The 23,380-nt window shown below is 36.0% G+C and overlaps 1 protein-coding gene across 4 annotated transcripts in view; it reads left to right on the forward strand.

Annotated features, from left to right (window-relative positions):
* DPYD (dihydropyrimidine dehydrogenase) overlaps positions 1 to 23,380 on the forward strand; it is a 339,434-nt gene that overhangs the window by 38,294 nt on the left and 277,760 nt on the right. For all 4 annotated transcript variants that reach the window (XR_010441181.1, XM_064719595.1, XM_064719591.1 and 1 more), the window contains exon 3: positions 16,423 to 16,505. Coding sequence is in view for 3 of the 4 variants with exons in the window: in XM_064719591.1 (XP_064575661.1) it covers positions 16,423 to 16,505 (83 nt within the window). In the remaining variant the exon portion in view is untranslated. The remainder of the gene's footprint in view (positions 1 to 16,422; positions 16,506 to 23,380) is intronic.

Below are 23,380 nucleotides of genomic sequence, written 5' to 3' on the forward strand. Positions count from 1 at the left end.
GCTATTTTTTGGTGATAGAAAAGAACCTAGTTGTTTTTCAGTTAGTTGCACACTCACTGGATATTTGTTTAGTCTAGTCTACATTTTTAGTTGGCTTATGAAAATGTGGTATGGAATAATTGGGGGAGAAAAATGTTTATTCCAGATTTGCTGCATCTACTCTGCCAGTTATTCTTGGCTGTCTTGGCACTTTTTATATCACAAAGTAAGTTTTAATATATGTACTCCATTTTCTCTGCCTGGGGGAATGATTTCTGTTTTCACTTGTTTTTTTTTTTTTTCCTTTTTTCCCCTTCTCCCAATCCCCCTCTGTAAGGGGAAGCATTATGTCTGTCTCTTCTCTTCTCTTGGAAGCACAAGCCTGCTAGTGGGTGCAATTGATAGTGCTCCATGCGTTGCTTCAGTTAGTTCCTCGATGACTCAGTGATACATGAGCTGAATCAGTCTGATTAAAAAGAATAAATTATTCTTTTTTTTCCATGCTCAAGCCTGCAATCTCATGTTCTTGCTAAAAATATATATTTTTAGTTGTAGTTATGGCTATTCTGTGCTATCTCCATGAAGAGAGCAGGGAGGGCTGTTGATTCTGCATCACTTATTTGCTCTGTTGTACATAATCTGTACTTCTCTTCATTTTCTTCTTGCTTTTCATGTATATAGAACAGTTTTCTTACTATCGTTTTATAGTTTTTTCCTCTTCCTTTTTAACTTAAATTTGCATAGCTTTCTGGTTTTATTGCCACAGTGTTTATGCAGTTCATTTATACTTAGAAATTTATCTACTCTAGGTATGTGTCAGTTTCCCTGCTTTTATGATTTTGATTTCCAGGCCATTGGGGGGAGGCATGATATGATCATAAAGGTGTGCTAAGAACACTCTTTGGCGTGAATTTCTCTTTTTGGTTGTTTCCTGTTTGTTTTGTTTTGTTTGTGGTTTTGTGGGGTTATGTTTTTTTTTCCTTTCTATTTGCTTTGCTTAGGAATAGTTCCCCCATGTGAATTTCTGTAGGGTTTGCCCTTTCTCCTGCTTTCCTTTACTGATCAGTATAACTCTCAGGAGACATACCAGAAATGATATTTTCCGAAGTTCACCATCCTCATTCTTTTACCCTCACCACTTTCTGCACTTGGAATTGATTGTAATCTATTACAGAGGTAAGTCATTGATTGTAAGATGCTTTGACTTTTTAAATGCAACCTGTAAAACACAGATCCTAATAATGGTAGCATGCAAGTATTCTTTGATGTGATAACTGACAAACTTTGTTAGTAATAGTCATTTAATCAGAAACACTAATACAGAATTTTAAAAACAGTTTCAACTCATGCCAATCTTATCCATTCTGGTATGAATCTGAATGGACTTTATCCCTTTAGCAAGTGGATGAAGTCATAGAATAAATACAGAATATAATTTTCATAAATCTTTTTTTTAAAGTTCAATATAAATTGTATAGAATAAGGTAAACAATCTAAAGACATTAATTTCAAGAAGATTATTAGTATTTGAAATATACAGAATTTATTTGGAATTTGAATCCAAATTTGTAAAGAATAGTTCACGCTGAACTGTTAAACAATTTCAAAAAGTTAAGACTATGAGGATTAGCCATAGGGAGTTGAAACAAATGGGATTGATTGGCAAAGCAGGAAATACAGAGGAAAAAATGAGAACTTTCAAAAGTCAAGTTGAGTCACTCTGGGTGAAAGAAATTAAAACAAATAGTAAAAGGTTATTCAACTATATAAAACAAATAGTAGAAGATTCTTAAGCTATTTAAACTAAAAGAAATAAAAGAACAAGCAAAGTCAGTGTGAAGATAGGATTAAGGATCTTAGGTGTTGTCTGAAGTCTTTGTAAATTGTTGTCCTACTTTCAGTAAAATGGGAATGAAGCAAGAGGTGGCTAAATGGGCAGAAAAGTGCAGAAGTGGAAATTACACCAGACAGGCCAGAAAGAAAACTTGAAGTGTTTTATGTTCGAAGTCAAAGGAACAGTACTGCATCCATAAAAGTATCACAGAAAAATTGACATGTGAAATTACAAGCTCTATAGTGGAGCAAGTTCTTGATTAAAGAATAGGCAATGCAGTTTGTGTGTGCTAAAAGGCAGAGAAGTGACGGGCAACTCTTGCTCTGTTGGTCTTGTATTGGCATCATGCAAAACTTTGAAAACAAAATTTTGAAGCAGAGATTAATTAAATGCATTAAGGAAAATGGAAGATAGAATGAGGCATTTGGGCTTTATTCTTAGGGATAAATCTTGACACACTAACCAGGGTTTTGGGTTTTTATTTTTGCCAATTAATAACGAAGTCATCTAAGCAGTCATATTCTTAGATTAGAATAGTAGCATGGATAAGGAACTGGCTAGAGGGGAAATGAGAGTGAGAAGTGCTTAAAAAAGATCTGCTGGGCTTTTAGCAGAGCTTTTTGAAGGATCAGTCTTCAGATTGATAACATTTAATATTTTCCTTAATGAGCTTGACATAAATATTAGGAGCATGTTATGAGAAAGTCGACAGGCACTGTCAATACAGAAGGAACTAGAACATCATAAAGGACTGTGTGACACTGAAGTTTAGAATAAAAAAGATAAGAATAAATTTAATAGTGCAATTAGGAGGCTGTACAGCCAAGGGCTGAGGATGAGAATGACTAGGAGCCTAATCTCTGGAATTAAGCAAGAAGAGGATTTAGAAATACCAGCTGATCAGAGGGTGATGGTTCCATGAACTGGGTAAGAAAATCTGATTATGGACTGAATGTGAAAGCAAGAGGTTAATTGTAGTTGTCCAAGTTGTCACTTCTAGTCTCCTGTATGCTTTAATGTTTTGGACTGTGGGGGTTATGTAGAATAAATTGCATTTGAATCACATCAGATACATAGTGAGTGTCATTGAAATGTTCATGGGGAAAAATGGGTCTGCCTTCAAATAAGATCTGGTTAGTGGCCAGTAAACAAGGCTGCACACTGAGCCCAAATGTTGAAAGGGTAATGATTAGATGTGCCCTCTCTGTTGTGTTTTCTAAGTCATGAAACACTTCTATGTAAAATAGCGTCTGACTCTGTAGTTAAAACTGAGCTGTATGTGCAGGAGGCAAATAAAGTTTTGAAACCTTTTTAAGGCATTTTAAATTTAAGTGCCTGACTGTTCAATGCCTGTGTTTGTTTTATGGAGTGTATGATCTATGGCTTCTTCTGTGTTCTCTAGCCCACTCTATGTGCCTTACTTCAGCCTTCTATTTTTACAAACATTACTTGGGGAATGGGGTTAATTGAGTACCTGAATGTTAGTTTCTGTCCTTTGTTTATTTGTGGTGGATCATTTGCAGCCTGTCTTTACCAAGTAACAAGTTGTAGCTGATAGATGTAGATTAATGCTGTTAAATATCTTTTTAAGGTACGTGCTCTCTGATCTGCTTTCTTTTCACTTGCTACTGATGCAAGTGCTATGCAGACATGAAATTGCTTTGGACTGATTTAGCTATATATACAGTTACCAAGCAAGAATGCTGATTTTTTTGATGCCCTTCAGAAATACAATGTTAACATTTTCATCATTTTGTGGGGCTTCTTAGTAGGTTTGTCCTTAGCTAAATGATGTAGCTACCTTCTGTTTTAGCATTTCTAGTTTTTGACTCCCCTTCTAAGACTCCAAATATCCTTGAAGTTTCAGTCCCTTGCATAAGTGTAATTTTATCCACTTTATTTCTCAGAGGTGGTTGGTGAAAGAAGTCTTTCACTGCTGTGGAACAAAACAAAAAGGACTGTTGGTGAAGCTAGCTTATTATCTTTGTAACGAGTGTAGCTCGTGCTAAATCATCAATACTTTGAGAAGTGTGGACTTAATGAGCGTTTCTATCTAACTTTTGAAGACTGAGCCCATAAACTTGAATTTTAAAGAGAAGTGTTAGGGGGAGAATTTACTTTACTTTCACTTCTGTCACATCTGAAGTAATTAGTAGTAATACATATTGAAAATCTTTTGGTATTGACTCTATAATTTTTGGGGACAAACTTCACTTTCCTTATAATTCCACTTCATTTTTGACCATGCTTGGACCATTTTTCCTACCCTATACAATCTGCAAGCTTTTATTTTTTGGTGTAAAGCTTTCAGAAGAGGCCAGTGAATCTCAGCCACTATTGCCTCCACAGTAACTACATAAGAGTTGGTTGAATTTAACACATTTTAATTGCATAAGAAATCTTGTTTACATTCTGTTTCTCAAAGATTATAACAATAGTAGTATTGGTGAACAGCAATAAAATACAAGTTGCACGTGTTTTGCAGAGTCCATTAGAGACAAGAGGGCAGTGTGCATCAGAGTAGGTGGCCATTTCTTGTGCTGTTGCTGATGCTTTCTCTGGAGTTTTTCTTTTTCATTTGTTTTCCTCTGCATTTATTTTTCAGTGAGTGGCCAAACAACGTGAGAAGGATCTTGCATATATTTGTAGCAATAAGTCTGAAAAGCTCTGTTGCCACCAGGGCTCTAGAAAAGCTGTGGAGAGGTACAGGGCGTTGCTAGGCAACGCCGCATGGCCACAGATAGTATTTTTCTTTTAATTTATTTATTCTTCAGTTTGAGTGTGTCCTGCTTGGAGCCATTTGGGTAATAGTTAAGCAAGCACATAGAAATCAGAGAGCTGCAGGAGTGGAATAAAGGAATGCAATATAAAAGTGTAAGAAAGGAAAAGCCATGACACATAATTAAACGACCAAGAGACATGAAATAATTAGTAAGGACTGGAGCGAAAAAGTAAACAAGCATGAGGAAATAAGAACAGGAGAGAAAAAAACCTGAAATTATGAAAAAAGAATAGAAAAGATAGGGTGCTATTGAAGAAAAATTAAAAATTGAAAGCTCAAACAGTTTATACACAAGGGGAACAGGGAGCTTGCTGCATAGGAATAAGAATTAAAAATCAGAGATAAAAATGACTTCAAGAAGGAAAGGGAGAAATTTGGTAATGATGTTAAAAGAATGATGATTTTTGTTTCTTTTTGATTTGCATCATCCTGTTCATTCCTATTACTCTGTTTGCACATATGCAATAGCAGCAGTGACACTCAGGAGCTGGGGACTGATTAATAAGTCCAATATGTTTCCCAGAGAGGAAAAATAATTTAAAGTAAGAGTTTCAGTGTTATTTAGAAATTATTCAATCTGTCTGTTTGGAAATAGCATTTTCAAAAGTAGGTTATTGCATTTTATTGAAAAAATGTGGGTGATTATAGCAAGGGTGTTAGGTCAAGCAGTGGTTGCACAGAGGGAGTGGGTTGTTCATACTCTCTGAGTTAAACACGATGTGAGGAAAATTCTGTGCCAGAGCCAACCCGGCTGAGAGATCCATTTAATTAGCTCAGGAGCTGAGCTACCTGGCCCAAATGTCTTGAACACTGTTTGTGGGACCCAAATTAGTCCCCTCAAAACAGTGCTAAGCCAAATTCAAATCTAGGAGTCTTGCATTGCAGTTCTCTTCTGGTGTATCCTGGCTCTGTATGGCCCTGATTGCTTGGGAATTGCTGGGAAGGTGCTTGGCTGGTGCTTTGGGCTATGTTCATGAGATATGAAAGCTTCCAAAGAAGTAAAGCTTTACAAAGAAGACATTTAAGTAAATGAGATAGAGAAGCAGAAGAGAGCATAGTGCCATAGTGAGGTATTGAGTAGTTAGTGCTTTTCTCTCTAACACAGTAAATGGAACTGAGACCTGAGGCAATATATTTATCCTGGATGCTGTTCTCAAGCTACATGTGAATAAACAAGCAGCATTACAGCAGCATTCTCTTAATGCTCTTTTGAATGCCTTGCTGAAAGATGCAGCTACATATAAGCCCTGTTCATTTCTGTGTATAGGAAAGTTGTTTTTCAGGTAATTTTTAGGGAAAATAAATCAATACCACTTATTTTCTTAAATTTCTTTTGGAATTTTCTGAAGCTTGTTAAACATGCACGGTGTCTTCAAAGAAGATTGCACTTATTTGAGCAGTTTTCCCTAATTTTTGATTATGCCTGTGTGTCTGTAAATAGATGGCACAACAGATGGTGACAACTTCATAGTATTTGCAATTGTTTTACTATTACCATTGTATTACTATTAATTGTATTACTATTACCATTGTAATAGCCTCATACCTCTGATTTTCTGAATTTTTTTGAGAGGGAAAAAGCATTTTAAGTGTTTACATTGTCCTACTTGGTTGGTTGTTTCCTACACCGTCCCCACCTAGACCTAATTTTCTGCCTTCTTAGCAGTGAGTGTAAGCTTTTGTTTTGACTAACTTGGCTTGATGCATGATATTTAAAAATAAGTAGTTGACTATTAAAAAGCTTTGTGAGTCTTTCTGCCTTCTTATTCATGCTTTCCTTTTTTTATTTTGCACTTCCATTTGTTTTTTCTAATTCTGTGTATATTACAGAGACTGAGGCTGCTGTCTTACTGTATCTTTTGCAAGAAGGTTTGAGGTACCAGTCATTACTCAGCACAGTAAGGGATGCATGTAACTATTGTAGGTTTTGCACAATTTTTTTTCTATATTGTATTTTGAAAACAGAAGGAAAATTTTAGAAAATTCTAAATTAGAATAGCTGATTTAGCTATTTTAGATGGCAATGAATATAAAATGTGCTTAACTACTTGGATTTTCTGGACATCTCAGCACATGTCATTAGAATCTCAAAGAAAATGGAAATAGAAGAGAAATTACAGCCTGTTTTTCTTCTAAAGATATGTGATTTCTCAACCCACTTATGTATCTTCTCCTGGCATGTCTCCTATCACCTACAGTTACTTCTGAGTTACAGACTTAAGAACATAAGAGCTGAGGTAACATTTTGTTGGTTATTTGCATGTGGTTTCCATACTTTGTAAATGAACTTGAGATTTTTCAGTATTATTATTATTGAATTATTTGATTAATAATATTTTTATTCTTCAGGTTTTCATATGCTACAATAGTGATGGAATATCTGAAACACAATGCCAGCATGCAACACAACTGCACCAAGGTCTTGATACAAGGGTTGTGTTTCAATGTCTGCAGCCTTTTTTCTAGTACTTCTTTGACTTGGATAGACACTTCTCAAGTGAATTGAATATTTCAAATTATTCCTCTGAGGAAATTTAGTTTCAATTTCATATTTTGCTTTATTTCTTTTCTACTTAAGTAGCAATGTGATACTGATGCTAATTTTAGATAACACAATAACCCAGAATATAAGTGTACATACTCTTCTCTGGATAATTCACCTGGTCAGATACCTGATGATATAATATTCTTTGTGGAATTGTTTCAGTCACAACACTGAAGTATTTCACATGTTGCTGTTTTCTTCTCCTAAGCCAAGCATACAGGGGATGGGATTTTTCCCACTCCTTCTACCAGACAGATAATTAAATAATTATTAAATAATAATATATGAAGTTCATTTGTGAACTATAGACACCATATGCAAACATACAACAAAATGTTACCTCAGCTCTTATGTTTTTAACTATATGTTAACTCACATGTTAATTCAGAAGTAACTGTAGATGACAGGAGACATGCCAGGAGAAGATAAATGAGTTGACAAATCACATATCTTGAGAAAAAAAAATAGGCTATAATTTGTCTTCTATGAACTCATGTTGAATACTACTTTATGGAAGTGTTTTAGCTGTTGGAGAGAATTAGGAGCACACAATTTAGTATGTGGAAGGAGGTGGTGCATGTGTTTCTATAACTGGCAGTAGAAATACATGATCTAAGATGTGATCTGTAAGATTAGGAGACAAGGACCTTGGTGTGACCTCTCTGTTGTGGTTTAACCCCAGATGGCAACTAAGCACCACAGCCACTTGCTGACCCCCCAGTGCGATGGGGGAGACAATCAGAAGGGTAAAAGTGAGAAAACTTCTGGGTTGAGACATAGACAGTTTAGTAGGTAAAGCAAAAAAGCAAAAGCTGCACATGCAAGAAAAGCAAGGAATTGATTCAGTACTTCCTGTGACAGGCAGTTGTTCAGCCACCCCCAGGAAAGCCAGGCTCCATTGCACATAATGGGAAGACAAACACCATCACAGAATCATTAAAGTTGGAAAAGACCTCCAGGATGATCAACCTTGGCTACGTACTGCCATGCCCACTAAACCATATTGCAGACAGTAACCACTCTGGACCTCCCCTCTTCCCCCAGGTTTATGTGCTGAGCAAGACTCCATATGGTCTGGGATATGCTTGTGGTCACCTGTCCTGGCTGTGTCCCCTCCCAAATGCTTGAGCACTCCCAGTCTCCTTGCTTGGGGTCTTGATGCTGAGTAAGAGCTGCTCAGCAATTGCTGAAACATCCCTGTGTTATCAACACTGTTTTCAGCACAAACCCAAAACACAGCCCCAGAGCAGCTGCTGTGAAGAAAATTAACTCTACCCCTCCCAAACCCAGTTATTTTTGGCAAGAATCTTATGTGAAACCATGAGAAATAGCTGAAACAGATTAGCTTCTGCAGAACTGTTTGGGAAATATTTTATTTACTTTTTTAAAATATTGACGCAACAGCACAATGAAAGAAAATATTTTGTTGTGGCCTGTCTGAACAATACTGCTGGTGGACAATAAAATGTGCCATGTAGGAGATGAGAGGTGGCATCTTGGGCTGAGGAAGCAAGCTTGTTATGCATAATTTGCTTTTTTCCCGCTACATAAGGCAGGACTATACTGTTTCAGGATGGTGTTTAAGCATTTAATTGTAAATTTAATTTTAAAAAAACTTTTCATGTTTGATAATTCTTTAGCTATGCATGAAAAATAGGAGATATCCTCTAAGTTAGTACTCTCAAATATGTGGGGTTAATTCCTTAAATTCTTGATCATTTGGGTTCTAAAAGAGCAAGGACTTTTGGGTATGTTTTTCCTTATAGTCTTTGTTGAAGGTCAGGAACATAATCTGTTCTGTAGGAGTGCAGTTCTACCTACATTTTAAAGATTCTTCTTTTTTTCCCAGGTTATGAGCTCTGTAAATGTTAATTCTCAATATGAGTCTGGTCTTTACCTGCATAGTCTCATTTTATTTAATCGCAAAGAGTCAAGGGAATATTTACCTAAGCAGAGTAAAGAATCCCAGGGGAAGAGCAAGCAGGGTTGAGGTATGTGAAAGTAATAGGAGGGGAAGGAAGTATAGCATTTGGGATATTTTTTTTTCATAGTCATTAGTTATATTTTCACTATCAAGTAGAAATAGTATATTTAGAAATTCTGTGAAGAGTCTGTGTCTCTTTATTTAAACTTAGTGCTCTTAAAGAATTAGATTGTAAATTCATGTTGAGAATACCAGGCTCTCCAAGAGGAAAAAGCAAGACTACAACCACATATTAAAAAAGAAACAGTATTTAGATGAAGCTTTTGATATTCATGATGTGTATTGTTCCCTGCTACAGAACCCTGTCCCATAAAGGGAAGCAGTCTTGCAACTGTCCCTTCAAATGCAGGGGGACCAGTAGTTTGTTGCCAAGTCTTCTCATTCATCTGCTGATTAAGTTAACATTTGTTTTGCAAAGAGAAAGAGAAATGTGGGAGGCAAAGGTTTTCTTTTTTTTTTTCCTCTCTGAACGTTTTTTTTCCTGTCTTTTAAAGCTGAGTCACAGGAGAAAGGAGCATTATAATTGTCCTATCTAGTTAGTGGTATCACCTGTGTTCTCTGCTCCATTATTATTTCCAGCTGCGCCTCTGGTTTCTTGCATATCTTTTGTAGCTCTTTATTCTTTTGAGTTCCTTGGTCTACTGTCTTTTGTGCTGAATGCTTGGTCCTTTCAGAATGTTTTTTCTCACCCTCCGTGTATCACTACTATCTGATGTATTATCCATTGCCAAAACACGTGGTGTCTGCATCTGCTCTGACAACAGCAGGTTGTATTCAAGCAAGATACCATACCCTTATGTGAGCATGAAGTCTGTGATAAATTTGCCACTTGAAATTTCTGCGTGAAACAGCATGAAAAGGAAGTTAGCAGAATGCCATCTCTGCACTGAACATCTTTCACAGCGCCAGTAAAATTGCAAACTAGAGTGTTAACTATGTTTAACAAGTAATTAGCTTCTATATGATTACCTGTCTTTAAGGATTAAATGTGCCATATTTTGAACTGGGAAAAGTTAAAAAAATCCAAAATTGTTTGCTTTCATTTAAGAATTTATACTTGCTTTAACTGTAGTATTTCTGTAATAATTGTTATCAAAATTCCACGCTTGCAGTTTCAGAAAACAGCACATGCATCAGTACTTCCTGGTATCGATTCTGTATTAGCAATATATCTCCTGTTTGTGGAGAAAATGTGATACTTCTTCTTGAATTTGCATGTGTGCTATTTTTTGTGCCTTAAATTAATATACTGCTAAAAAAATCCTGAGAAAATTAACATGGTTATGCTAATAAGGCATTGATTAAAGTGTCCCACAATTCTATGAAATTATTTTTCTATTGATTCTTATTTGATTACTAACACTTAGGCTAGTTTTCTCTTGGAATTCTGCTTTTTTGGATGTACTAATATCTATACTTTTCTAAGAGCTTGTCTGGACAATGTGGCTGTATCATGTAATGAAAAAAATGTTGTAACAAATGTTCATGTATTATGAATGGCATGCAGTCAAATGTTATGTAAATACCTGAGGGCTCAATATACTTTCTGCTGATATTAGGAATATGTATGTATTTAAATTTTTTCTTAAAAAGATCTGTTTTTCCTCTGTGAAGAACTGGTCAGTTAGCAGTTTAAAACTGCTCTTTCCCCCTTTTGGAAAAAGAACTCCGTGAGAATGAGTCACAGCAAATAGGAAGAAGGAATTTAGAAAGCAGACATTGCAAAGATGATAATATGTTACAAATAGGATCAAACAGTCCTTTTTATGTGTTTAGTTTTTAAGATTGTTCTTAAGGTAAGGCCCTCTGGCAAATGGCATCAGTTTTGTTAAGTTGCTCAGTATGAAGATGGTTTCAGGAGGCTTCCTGTATGGAATACAGCTATTGGCTCTTGAATAACATTAGAATAAATGCAATATATGTAAGTCATTTTACCCTATAGCAGATGGGAGCTTAAGTCATTGAGAGAAGATCAATGGAATCATTTAGCTTTTTGTGTTGTTTCAGTGTAGAAAGACAGTCTGTTCCAAATCAAGAGAGGAGTCTGCTAAGGATATTTAGGTTTCATTGAAATAAAGCACAGTTCACATCAAAAGAAGATGTGCTATTTCAAATTCATAACAATTGACTATTAGTCTGTTTTTAATATTTTTCTTTGGCATGTAATCCTGTTTAATTAGATTCTACTCTCTCTGTTGTTTCAAGATTCCATAAACTGGAGTCTTATATACCAGCTGCTAAAGCAGGAGTTACTGTCTAAATGATATTCACAATGAGTATTTGGAAGGTTTACAATTATACCCTTGCTAATAAATTGTGCTATTTTCCCCAACAGTTTTAAGTGCTAATCTTCAGAAGGCATTTTAAAATTAGCTAAAATTCTGTCAAGAGATTTACAAAAATTGTTAGCATGAAGATAATTATGTCACAGTCCTTGGACTCCATCTCTGATTGTGTGCATAAATCAGAAAATGTCAGCTGTGTTTTCCCTTAATAATTATCCTTGCAGCAATATATTACAGTTTGGATTACTATTATAGTGTAGCTTTAGGTTTATAAACCACAAGTTCGTTATTTCTGAAGTTTTCTGCTGATGAAATAATTCACATTACTGTAATAAGTAATATTTGTGTTAACACTTCAGATCTACCAATAAGTGAAAATCAGTGTTCTACACTTTTTTACACAGTCCCCTAAAGTAATCAGCTTTTTTGTTACTATTTTGTTTCTATATTATGGCCAGCATTTTCAAAAGAGCTAGCTGATGTGGTCACCCTTGTAGCATGTGTAGAATTTGAAGTTTTAAGGACTTTTTGGACCAATTTTTGGAAATCTTCCTGCTGATTTTTTCCCAGATGTAGGTAGATTTTGTAGGTCCTCAACAGTTTTGGTAATCTCTTGTTAGAACCTACCTCCTTAAACATAATGAGTTGAAATATCAGAGTGAGGTAGTAAATCCTTCAGAATTTGGACCAGATTATCTCATTTTAAGGGCTCAGAAATTTAGGTACAAATACGCTAAATAAATTAGATTTGTCTGCATAAACAGTAGGAAATTGACACAACATGCTCTAGGAACCTTTCTCATGAGTTATAAAGAAGAAAGTGGGAAAAATGAATTTGTTTTAGCATTAATGCTAATAGTAAATTAGAACTGAATAGGTAAGAGCTGTTCTGTCTTTCAATTGCTGTACATTCCTTATGTTTAATACTCAGGAAATTTGACATTAGAAGTGTGAGATTTACTCAAGCTTTCTAAGAAAATTTTCTAAAACCTATGCAGAAGCAATGAATTCTGGGAATTCAACACTCATAGTACTAACCTTAAAAACCTCTTTCATAGAAGTGAGATGGTATTTCAAGTGGGGCTTTTGATTTGGCGATGTATCAGCAAGGATAAGAGATCTACTCAACCTCAGTGATGCAGGCTGCCTTAGAATAGGTCTTACACTGTTGTGAGTACAAAAGATTTTTATTTCTCTACTGTCTCAAAATGTGTGTAGAGAAATTATCTGTAATTTTGAAAGTCTTCTGTGAAGTACTTCAGGATAGATTTAAAGTAGCAGGATATGGCTTATTGTGATTCCACTCTTGTTTTGGTACTTGGAAGATTTATGGTTGATTTCAATGGGAGTGGGGTCATATTTAGCCCTACTGTATCACAGAATGGGCAAGTTTGAGTTATGGTCTTCCAAGACTTACTCTTACTTCTGAGCAGAGCAGAGGCAGCAGTGCTTTTGTCATTTAGGGACATCCGCAGTGGTGACACCAGGCAGCAGACTGCTGTGCTAGTCTGTTGGTTTCTGAAATACTTCTGCTAGGTTCTTCATTTGACTCAAATGAAGAATTCCTTTTCTAATAAGTCAACAAAGAGGGCTTTTTCATCCAAGACAAAAACATAGGTAAGAAAACTAAGCTGATCAATGTTAAGAGATGGGTTTTAAAGACTGTGACTTCACTTTTGCCAGAATATCCCAGGTTTTTATTTAAAACCTTGAGGGTTTCTTTATTTGTGTTGCTTGAGCTAGATGGTTTCTTCAACCAGTGTCAGAGTACTTAGGACTTGTCACTTGAAATATCTGAAAATACAGAATTGTGAACACATAGTCTTTGCTTCCAAAGCTTGCAGTTTATTTTATTAACAGAAACAAATTGTAGCAGGGAAAAGTCATATTTTTGTGGTTATGAGAAGAAAAACTTTTCAACTTGTTCATTAATCTTCCTTCTTCCTCATCTCCATACACTCATTATTCATCTTTCTCATTTCTGGTTATACATTTTACCAGTCTGCTGTGTGTCATGCCACAGATAGTTGTGAATATCCAGTCCACATCTCCATTTTTAACTAGCTGTCATGAAGCTTGAGATCTCATATGATAAATAAGCCATTTATTTATAGATAAAATAGAAATACTTCCTGCTCTTGCTTTTTCACTAAAAGAATTCCAAGTATTTATCCCAGAATCCCATAAGAAGTAGTATTTAGACTTATGTGGCTTTTTTCTATGTAATGGCATTTTGACTTATGATGACCATGTCCCTAATTGCAACTCTGTACTTATTCTGCCTCCTAAACTTCTCAAGGGTGATATTTAATTTAGTATCGTGGAGAACTACAGATCTGCCAACGCCGATAACATATAGACTACTATATAATTATTGAATCAGAGAGTTAAAACTTCTAGACTCTATCTATTCCCACAAAAAATCATTTGGCAGTGAGCCACCAAAAGCAGTTTTTTTCATTGCTTGCATTTTGATTTTTTTACTTTAGCTGTTGCTCAAAATGAAACACCTTGGACTTGAATTGCTCATTAGACTTAAATGTATTCTGATGTATTATGGGCCAAAATACACTGTCCTATGCAATGTGCTTATACATATGAATTGTTTGGTAGCATGGATAATAGAATCAACTCAGTTTTTGCGAGTGATTTAATACTTCAGAATGTAAAACTCACCCTGGTCATGGTCTACTGAAGTTTCCTCATTTTCCAGACATACTCTTCAGAGTATTCTCATGCTTACAGTTTCATTTCAAGCCTTTCTCAGAAACTGATACCCTTTCAGATGATCTACAGTACTGCATGTGAGCTGGCACTCAGACACGTGAAGTGCCCTCTATGCACCTGTAGCTATGCTTATATTTGGTATTTCAGACACCCTTTCCTCCTTCCTCTGAGATGATCAAGCATGCTTGCATGAGTGGAAAAGCAGTGGGTATAATCAGCAGTTGCTTACTCTCCTAGTCAGGACAAATGCAGTAACTTATGGCATGGTCCTATGAGATCATTCTCCTTCATGAGTTTGCTTCTGGCTCCTTCTCAGTCTGCTTCTGAGCTTTTTTAGCTCATTTTCTTCTAATCACTCTATGGTTTGCTCTCCAACTATTGTACCTTGCATGAGAGCTATTTGGCTGAAAGTAGCTGAGAAAAATACTCTCCAGAAACAATTCTCAGAAATGGTAGAAGTAAGTTCACAATAATGAATTGTGTGCTCCTCAGATTTTTTGAATCTGTAGTGAGGTGCTAGTGAACAATGGATCTTGGAGCAGTATTCCAAATTACATTTATTCTGGCTTCTATTTTCCTGGAAGATGGGAGATTTAATTTTGCTTGCACAGATACTTGCATCTTAGTATTGATTAAGTGAGAATCCTTCATTAATTAGTATTGTTGATTTGGATTTCTTTTATGTATTTTAAATGACTAGCCTGCCTGTATGTGCTTGGAGCTGAAGGTCAGTGTATGCTGATCTGATTAATGGAATACTTCATTGTACAGCTTCCATATTTCTTTTGCAATCCCTTTGACTCTTCAAGTATGATTTTGCTATGCAAAGGACAACTGATTGTAACATAAACAAATTAACAAATCACTTTAACTGTGGGACGAGACTTACTGTGACATGCATAGTTTTTACGAAGGAGAAAAAAGATGTCAAAATATGTCAAATAGGTGTAGCTCTTATTTTTTCTGCTCAGAAATGTATTGTTGAAGCTTTAAAACTTTGTATTAAAAGATCTGTAATCTTATCTAAAAATAATGATAGTTTAAATGCTAATTGGGCAAGATAAAATACGTTGCTAGGTCATTTATAAGAATCTAATAATTTCCTTTTCAGTAATGCTTTTGTAGCCTCAGATTGAATGTAATTATAAAAATAAGGAATCAATGCAAATAAGAAAAAAACAATAGATAACTCCTATTGTATTTATTATAACTAGTTTTAAGATGTGGTCCTAAAGATGAAGTCACTTATTAAATACTATGAAAGCAATATGACCAAATAATAATGCCCATAATTTCTTTAAAGTTATGGCTACATATAGAGCCTGACAATCCTGCCTTTGAAGTTTGTTAGCAAAAGGAGCTGTTCTGCTTGCAACTTGTTTCTTTTAAACCCATATGGCAAAATTATGCCTCCCTGAGGTGACTTTTGGTATTGGAGAAAGTTGTTGTGTAGAACAGGGGTAGCCTAAAAGCCTCCTGTATTGATGAAGCCTCAAGAGAATATAAAAATCCTATGGAAGATGCAGATGATTAGAGAATTCTTGTTCACTGGCATTTCAGACTCACTTTGTACAGACACAAATTACTGCATTTCCCAGCATCTTCTGTATCAATTTTACTGTCTTTGTGGCAGCAGAAGAAAAGCATCAGTGCTCTGAAGTAATGGAACCAGTCACACATTTAGTAATACTTTACAGAATATATCAAAGTTTTACTTCATTTATTGTGACAAAATTGTGGGTTTCATATTACTTTTATAAATATTGGTTAGCTCTAATCTGGAAGAAACATTGTGGTTGAGGTGTCTGTAAACAATTAAGCATTTCAATTTCTGTTGTGTTTTAAAAATTAAATAGGAAATTAATATGACTGTTTTTTTCCAGCAACCCTGCCTGTTTTATTGGGATGTAATTTATAAATTTTATTATAATAATAACAAAAAATGCTCATTTAGGTTTCAGTTCTCCTGTTTGTGTGCTATAGCAGCATTGTAGTCTCACACAGAGATAAATGAAAAAAAAATAAAGAAGAAAAAGTAAAAATTCTATAAATTTCATTATGGAAAATTTATAAGATGATTTCCATGACAACCATATAATAAGATTCATGTTTACTTTAGTTCTGAGTTCTCAATGTCTTTTTAATGACTCCCATGTAATTAAAACAGAATGCATAATTTGAGGTAACATAGTATAAATCAATTTTGTTTGCATGATGCTGAATACTGTTAATACATGTACAATGAACTGTTTAAGAACCTTACATGGATATGTCCATTTGTTGCAGAACTGTGAGAAACTGGAAAATAATTTTGATGACATCAAGCACACGACTCTTAGTGAGCGAGGAGCACTTCGAGAAGCAATGAGGTAAGTCTGGGTCACCATAGCAACAGTCACAGATGTGGTAAAGAAAGAGTCATTCTTCATTATTGGGGGAACAAATGAGTTCATTGCCACCATTCAGCTCTATTCTCTAAGGTATTAATTTGTCAGTGGAGAGGCTTCCCTTGAGGCTGTACTTTGGTTTTGAAGCTGCATAAATGTTAAGCCTGACTGCACAGTAAAAAATGTAAATGTTTAATTTGTTATTTAAAATGCTTAAGGGGTGCCTTGCTTTATATTTATACTAAACTGTGAGTGAATGAAAATATTGTTCATCTAAATTCTGTAAGTGTTAAAGCAATTGTACAATGGTGTCTGAACAAACCTGTATTTGCTTTAAATTGAATTTGATTTTTATGTATGTTGTTCCTGTGTATTCTGATTTTTATCACCAAAATTACAGGATTTTGGTTTTGGTAATGGAATGTAAGAATCTGTCAGGTCCTTTGTGTTGTAGAGATGTGTTGTAGATATTTTGTTTAATATCATATTTTTGCGCTTCGTACTTATTAGAGAAGTTTAAAATTAATCAGAAGATGAATTTTCTGCCATCCTTACTTGCACTGGGGAGTATTTGGTTACAGGACTCCAAAGTCCTGCCAGATACAGTGCCTGGAAAAGGGAGTGATTACTATGCAGAAAGGTGGTGGAATTGAAGACAGGTTTTCCAAAGTAACTCGCTGAATAATCAGGAAGATGTTATTTATAGTGTTATGTGTGAATCAGAAAATTATATAAGCTTCACTTTTAAAGGTTTTGAAATTGGATAGTAAAATGTAATGATGCAAACATAGTGCTTCATCTCATTTGCCTCATCTCAGAGTAACTTCTTACACTTGAACCAGTGCAGTAAAAAGTAAAAACAACAACAATCCCCCTAAGAATCCACTTGATGAAATAAATACACATATTTGCTTTGACTGTGTCCGTTATCCATTTAATTTATGGATGTGTGTGAATGACTTGATTTGCATGAATTACGTTCACGATGCTCGTCTCATGTGCACTGACTGTTTGAAAGGTATTCTTACCTACAAGTATTCTGAACATTTCAACTACCAGTGCTGCAAATAACTGTAAAAATAATGGCATTCACCTTTCTAATAGTGATTTTTGCTTTATGCTTGTGTTACTTCATATGTTTAGGGTTTCTCCAATGTGATTGATCATCTGTATATGTAAGTCTTGCATCTAGTGTCAAAAAATGGAAAGTGATTTAAAGTAAAGATTTGGGGAATTTTTGGCAAATGAAGCTGCCTTTAATATTTCCAACAAATTGGATTTCAGGTTGTTGCTGTCCTGTAACAGTGTTCAGGTTTGTGACGTTTTGCAATGCATGATTCAGCAGGGATAATATTTAAAAAACTTGGGAGCTGACAGCTCTTCCATGATCAACATTGAATAGCAATGGGAGCTTTGGCATTTCAAAGGTCATATTTCTGCTACAAAGCCTGTTTAGAAGATTCTTGTGATTCTTTGCTGTACAAAAGCACTTTACTATCTCATAAATTTGTATCCTGGCTATTTCTGCGAGTGTACAAGCCATTTTGAGAAATAGTTATTGATTGTGAAGAGTGACAGATATTGTGCAGTGCTGGAATTCTCTTAATTGCAGTCAGTATTGTATGGTTGGTTGTTTCTTTAGTTGCTTTTTTATTTTGAGATAAAGAAAATACCTGACTTACTAAATTTATACTATTGTATGTTTTTATAACATACTTGAGTGCCACATGAAAGATGGAAGATGTTAATTTAGCTGCATGTAGGTGTACATATTTTTCTAAAGGTGTGTGAAAGATACTTGTTGTTTTAGCTTGTACAGTTCTTTCTGCTGCATAGTCACCTCATTTACTGAGTGGCTGCATTTTTCTTTTTGGATCCCAAGATTATCTGTATGTGTGTAATTCAAATGGTACATTTTTCTAGATTCAAGTTCACTTTTCCATTCCATGACAAGAGTGGACATTAGACCAGGCATGGGAGGACATAGATTTGCTGACCTCAGTATTATGAGGTACCTGCCTCCTTTGGGTAAGGGAAGCTTCTGGAGAGGGTTGCACATTGCACAAAAGCACTAAAATCATGTGGGCATGAAAGCAACAGCAACAAAAAAATCCTAGTGGATAGCTAAGTGGATATATGTGCATCTCAGATGAGCCTTAAGTCGAGTGGGCAGTCTGCCCAAATCCACTCTGATTTCCCAGAGTGGTGCTACTGGTCTGCCAGATGAGAAAGACAATGAACACTTTTTCCCAATGCTCCTGTTTGGAACGAGACCTTCCATTTCAACTTCATCTTTGAGAAAAATGGCCAATTTAATATGAGTTTCAGTACACTTCTAGTCTATGAGTATCACTGTGCTCTGCATAAACAAATACTAATATCCAAGAAGGATCTTGTTCTGTTTCCAGCTCTTCAGTATTCAAATTGAGGACTACATGAAAATTATCTTTCTTGTTTATGTATATAGATGTATGCAAAATAAACTTTCTGAAGGGCTTTGAATTTATCACAAAGCCTACAAACTTTTTCTACTTCTACTTTACACTTGTTTTAGATTTTGAATGAGATAATGAGCTGATAGTAGTTTGCCATTATTCAGTATATAAAGAGTGGTATTCTAAGAATTTGATTTACTTGTGATCGCAAATGAAATCCATAAAACATTCAATTCATTTAATGTTTTGCTTATTTTGTTAATGTACTCCAAATGTTTTATTTATTACTATATTTTAATGCAGCTGCAAAGCTGAAATAAACAATAAAAATCCATTAGTTTTTTGAATTGGAGCTTACAAATGGACAGACTATTGCTTGCTTACCTTGAATATGTATATGATAAATTAATTGGGTATTTTATGTAGTAACTTGTCAGAAAAATATAGCTATATACCTATAATGTCAGGTTGCATAAGTAGGAGTACTTTGTTATTTCGTTAAACAAAGCTCAATTTGTTTTTAACATATAATTAGTGGGAAAAATCTGGATCCAAATCATCAGTAAAGATTCATCTAGAATTTTAAAGGAGCTTTTAGACTGTTTTTTCTGCCACAAGGAGATAAGTATTTGAGGAGCAGGAAGTGGTGTAACTGGGTGCTGACACTGGGAGTCTTTTCATAGGTGGTGAAACCAGAATGTGGACTGCTACAGTAGGCATTTCTAGGGAAACTAGGGTAGAGTAGCCTTGAGGAGTCTTTAAATTAGGCGAACAATAATGATAACCCTGCTCTCTCAAATTATAAGGTAACTTTAGGGAGAAGTGTGGCAGGAATCCAAACTCAGTTATTAATATCAAATTAGATATTAATAAATTACTAAGATAAGGTTTAGTGAGTTACTGGGTTTAAAAAGGACTAATTTCAAAAAGCAGCAGACATCAGTGGGCTGGAACATTTTTCTTGCTGAATTTGTTCATTCTGTGTACAGGCATTCATTGTTGTCATCAAGAGAGAGAATCAGAATTGATGAAATTGAGAGGTTGAAGATGATCTAAACATGCGGTCTCTGCATTTTTTTGATTGCATATCAGCAAAATATTTTTGAGCATGCATCCCCCATATTTGTGTGTTTGTACATGTATTGCCACTATACTAATATTTTGTATCTTATAGAACACACCTCAGAATGGAAATTAATAAAAAAGACTGATAAAGATGACATAAAGACTACTTAATTTAAAAAAATTATTAATTGCACAGAAAATATTTTCTTCCCACATTGACATGGTTTGTCTTGTGCATGCTCTGCTTTGGAGATTATTGATCTGGACTATCTTTCCAGCTCAGAGCAGGGTCAAGTAGAGCAGGTTGCTTAGGGCTGTGTCCAACAAAGTTCGTTCTGCATCTTCCAGGATGGATGCTTCACAGACTGTCTAGTCAAACATCCTCACATTAAACAACAGCAAAACTGAATCAAAAAAAGCTTTAACAGAATTCCACTTCAGCTTGTGCCTGTTGTTTCTTGCCCTTTTGCTGGGGACTGTTCAGAACAATCTGTCTCTGTTGTCTGTTTTCTCCCATCAGGTATTTATACATTTGGTAAGATTCCCCCCTGAGCCTTCTCTGCTCAGGACTGCATGTCCCCAGGTCTGTCAGCCTCTCCCCATATGACAGACACTCCAGCCCCTCAATCACCTCAGTGCCCCTTTGCTGGGCTCCCTCCTGTGCATCCCCCTTTGCCTTGGCCTGGGGGACCCAGCACAGGACACAGCACTCCAGATCTGTCTCGCCAGTACTGGGCAGCAGAGAAGACTCTCCACTCTCAACCTACAGGACTGCTGGCCTTTGCTGCAAGGACTGTCTCATGGTTTGTCTTGTCCTTCACGACGCCCAGGGCCTTTCCTGCAAAGCTGATTTCCAGCTGGTTGTTTGCAACCTGAACTGGTGCCTGGGGATATTCCTCCCCAGGGGCAGGATTTCATGGTGGGTTGGTTGGTTTGTTTGTTTTTTGGTTTTTGCTTGTATGTTTTTTAATGTGGTTTCTGCAGGCTTGTTCCTCCAGCCTGTCAACAGCAGCCCAACATTTTGGAGTGTCACCACTCAGTAGGTGTTAGATTGCTTTTGAATGCTGTATATATGTTACTATGTGTTCTAGACCCATGTCTTATGTACATTCCATGATCGTGGTGTCAGACAAATGAAGCCATAGCATTTCAAAGCAAACTTTTTCCGAATGTAGTGTTGCAGTTGCTTACTTACCAGCTGAGTTGGGGAGCCACCATGGTGGGTTAAGGCAGTGAGCAATCAGCAAGGCTGGAGAGGTGTTAATACGTAAATGGGTCCTACTCGTAGGTGGATATGGAGATGGTCTGTCTTGTGAACACTGAGTATGTGTGAAAGCTTTGCAAGTCAAAATTAAAGCTGAGTATTTTTGTGTAGTCTTCTCGTTATTAAAGGAAAATTGAAACATATTTATTTGTACTTTGAAATGGGAAAGTTTGCTTATCTGTTTAAATCAGTATAAAAGATACGAAATTCGTTTAGAATTTTCTTGTGCATTCATATATTTGCATATGGTTTTAGATAATATGAACAAGGGAGTGAAGCTTCAACTGTGATTTCCAGTTTGCTAGAAACAGTTTCTGTTAATGATGATATTCACTGTTGTCTTGACAACTGTGCAAGCTGGGGTTAGTAATAATCAGGCTTCTTTTAATATGGTCTAGACTCTCAGATGTATTTGACAAATAGTTTCTATGACTGGGCAAAACTCAAGAAAATTGCAGTGTAAGAAGTTCCAAGGTTTCACAAGTATTCATTAGTTTGCATAGTAAAAGCTGGAAATTTAAACATGTAAACAAAACAGGTCTGTAGTACAAACTACAAAATACGTAGTTACCTGTGAGGAGTGGCTGAGGGAGCTGGGGTTTGGTCTGGAGAGGAGGAGGCTCAGGGCAGAATTTACCATTCTCTACAACTGCCCACAAGGAGGGTTTAGCAAGATGGGGGTTGGCCTCTTCCCCCATGCAAACAGAGATAGGGCAAGAGGGCATGGCCTCAAGCTGTGCCAGGGAGGGTTCAGGTTGGACATCAGGAGGAATTTTTTCACTGAAAGAGTTGTCAAACATTGGAGCAGGCTGCTCAGGGAGGTGATGGAGTCACCATCCTGGAAATGTTTAAGAAACAACTGGATGTGGCACTTAGTGCTGTGGTTTAGTTGCCGAGGTGGTGTTTGGTCAAAGGTTGGTATGTTTTCCAAACTTCATGATGCTATGAAAATAGCCACTAGCCTTGTGTTAGCGTGTTTATTTGGGATTTAGGGAGTAAGTCCAAGTTTCTCTTCTACTTCTTCTATATTTGCATTTATCTCCAGTGCAATCACTTGAATGCTGCTTAGGGCATGCTTTTTGGAGAAGAGCAAGTGACTGATTCTTATGTATTTAACAAAAATGTTGTGCTGCTTCCAAACTGCAACGACACTTTGCATCTTGGGTGACCAGCTCATGTTCCTCTGATATATCTATCTCAGCACCAAGAAACAAACACCCTCTGCCACAGAGGACATATTAATTAGGTAAGCCACTGATTGGATTATTGATTTAGACCCTTATTTAGATGGCATTTGGCTTAGAGATATTCCCTAAAAAAAATAGCTGCAGAGGTGTTCTCAAAGTGAAAAGAAATAATCCCATAAAACTGTGGAGTTGAGGGAATGTCTAACTTGGTCCCCTTGGAACTTGTTTTCTATATATGCATCTTCACAATTTTATAAATTTGCCATATTATTAATAGCATATGGAGATGAGATGCTGCAAAATGGAAGTGTTTCTAGTTGTGTTTGGTGTTGCATAGAAATGCATGCAGAATGTTAAAGCACTTGAGAACTTTTAATAGTACTTCCATTATAAAAACCCATGTGGCTGTAATTTTGAGTGCCATTTTGAAATCAGAACTTCACTATCATTCTTAGTTTACATTACAGATCAAACAGATTGCCAACATCACTTGCACTGACGAAGCATTAGCCATATGCCTTCGCAGTGCAAGGCTGCCCTGGATATGGATAGCTATGACTAACCAAGCTGCTTCTGTGCTAGAAGCTGTTTAGTGGCATTAACAAGGCACTGTTAAGCTGTGCCCATGCAATTTTACCATGCTCTTTGTTGGCTTACTAACTTCTGAGTCACTCACTAGCCACCCTTTGAGAACCTTGGATGAATTGCTCGTATCTGGCCATGATGGAATAATTTCGGTCTGTAGACAGATGCGGCAGAGCTGTAACGCCAAGCATATATAGGAACCCATGACATTAATGTAATTATTTTTGTGATAATTATTATAACTTGCATTGTCTTTGTCATTTCTATGGAAAGTTAAAGAACTTCATATTTCATTTTGCAAATAAAAAGAAGGTTCTGATA

This window comes from Zonotrichia leucophrys, chromosome 8, assembly GCF_028769735.1.
Source record: "Zonotrichia leucophrys gambelii isolate GWCS_2022_RI chromosome 8, RI_Zleu_2.0, whole genome shotgun sequence".
In the NCBI taxonomy this organism is placed as follows: domain Eukaryota; kingdom Metazoa; phylum Chordata; class Aves; order Passeriformes; family Passerellidae; genus Zonotrichia; species Zonotrichia leucophrys.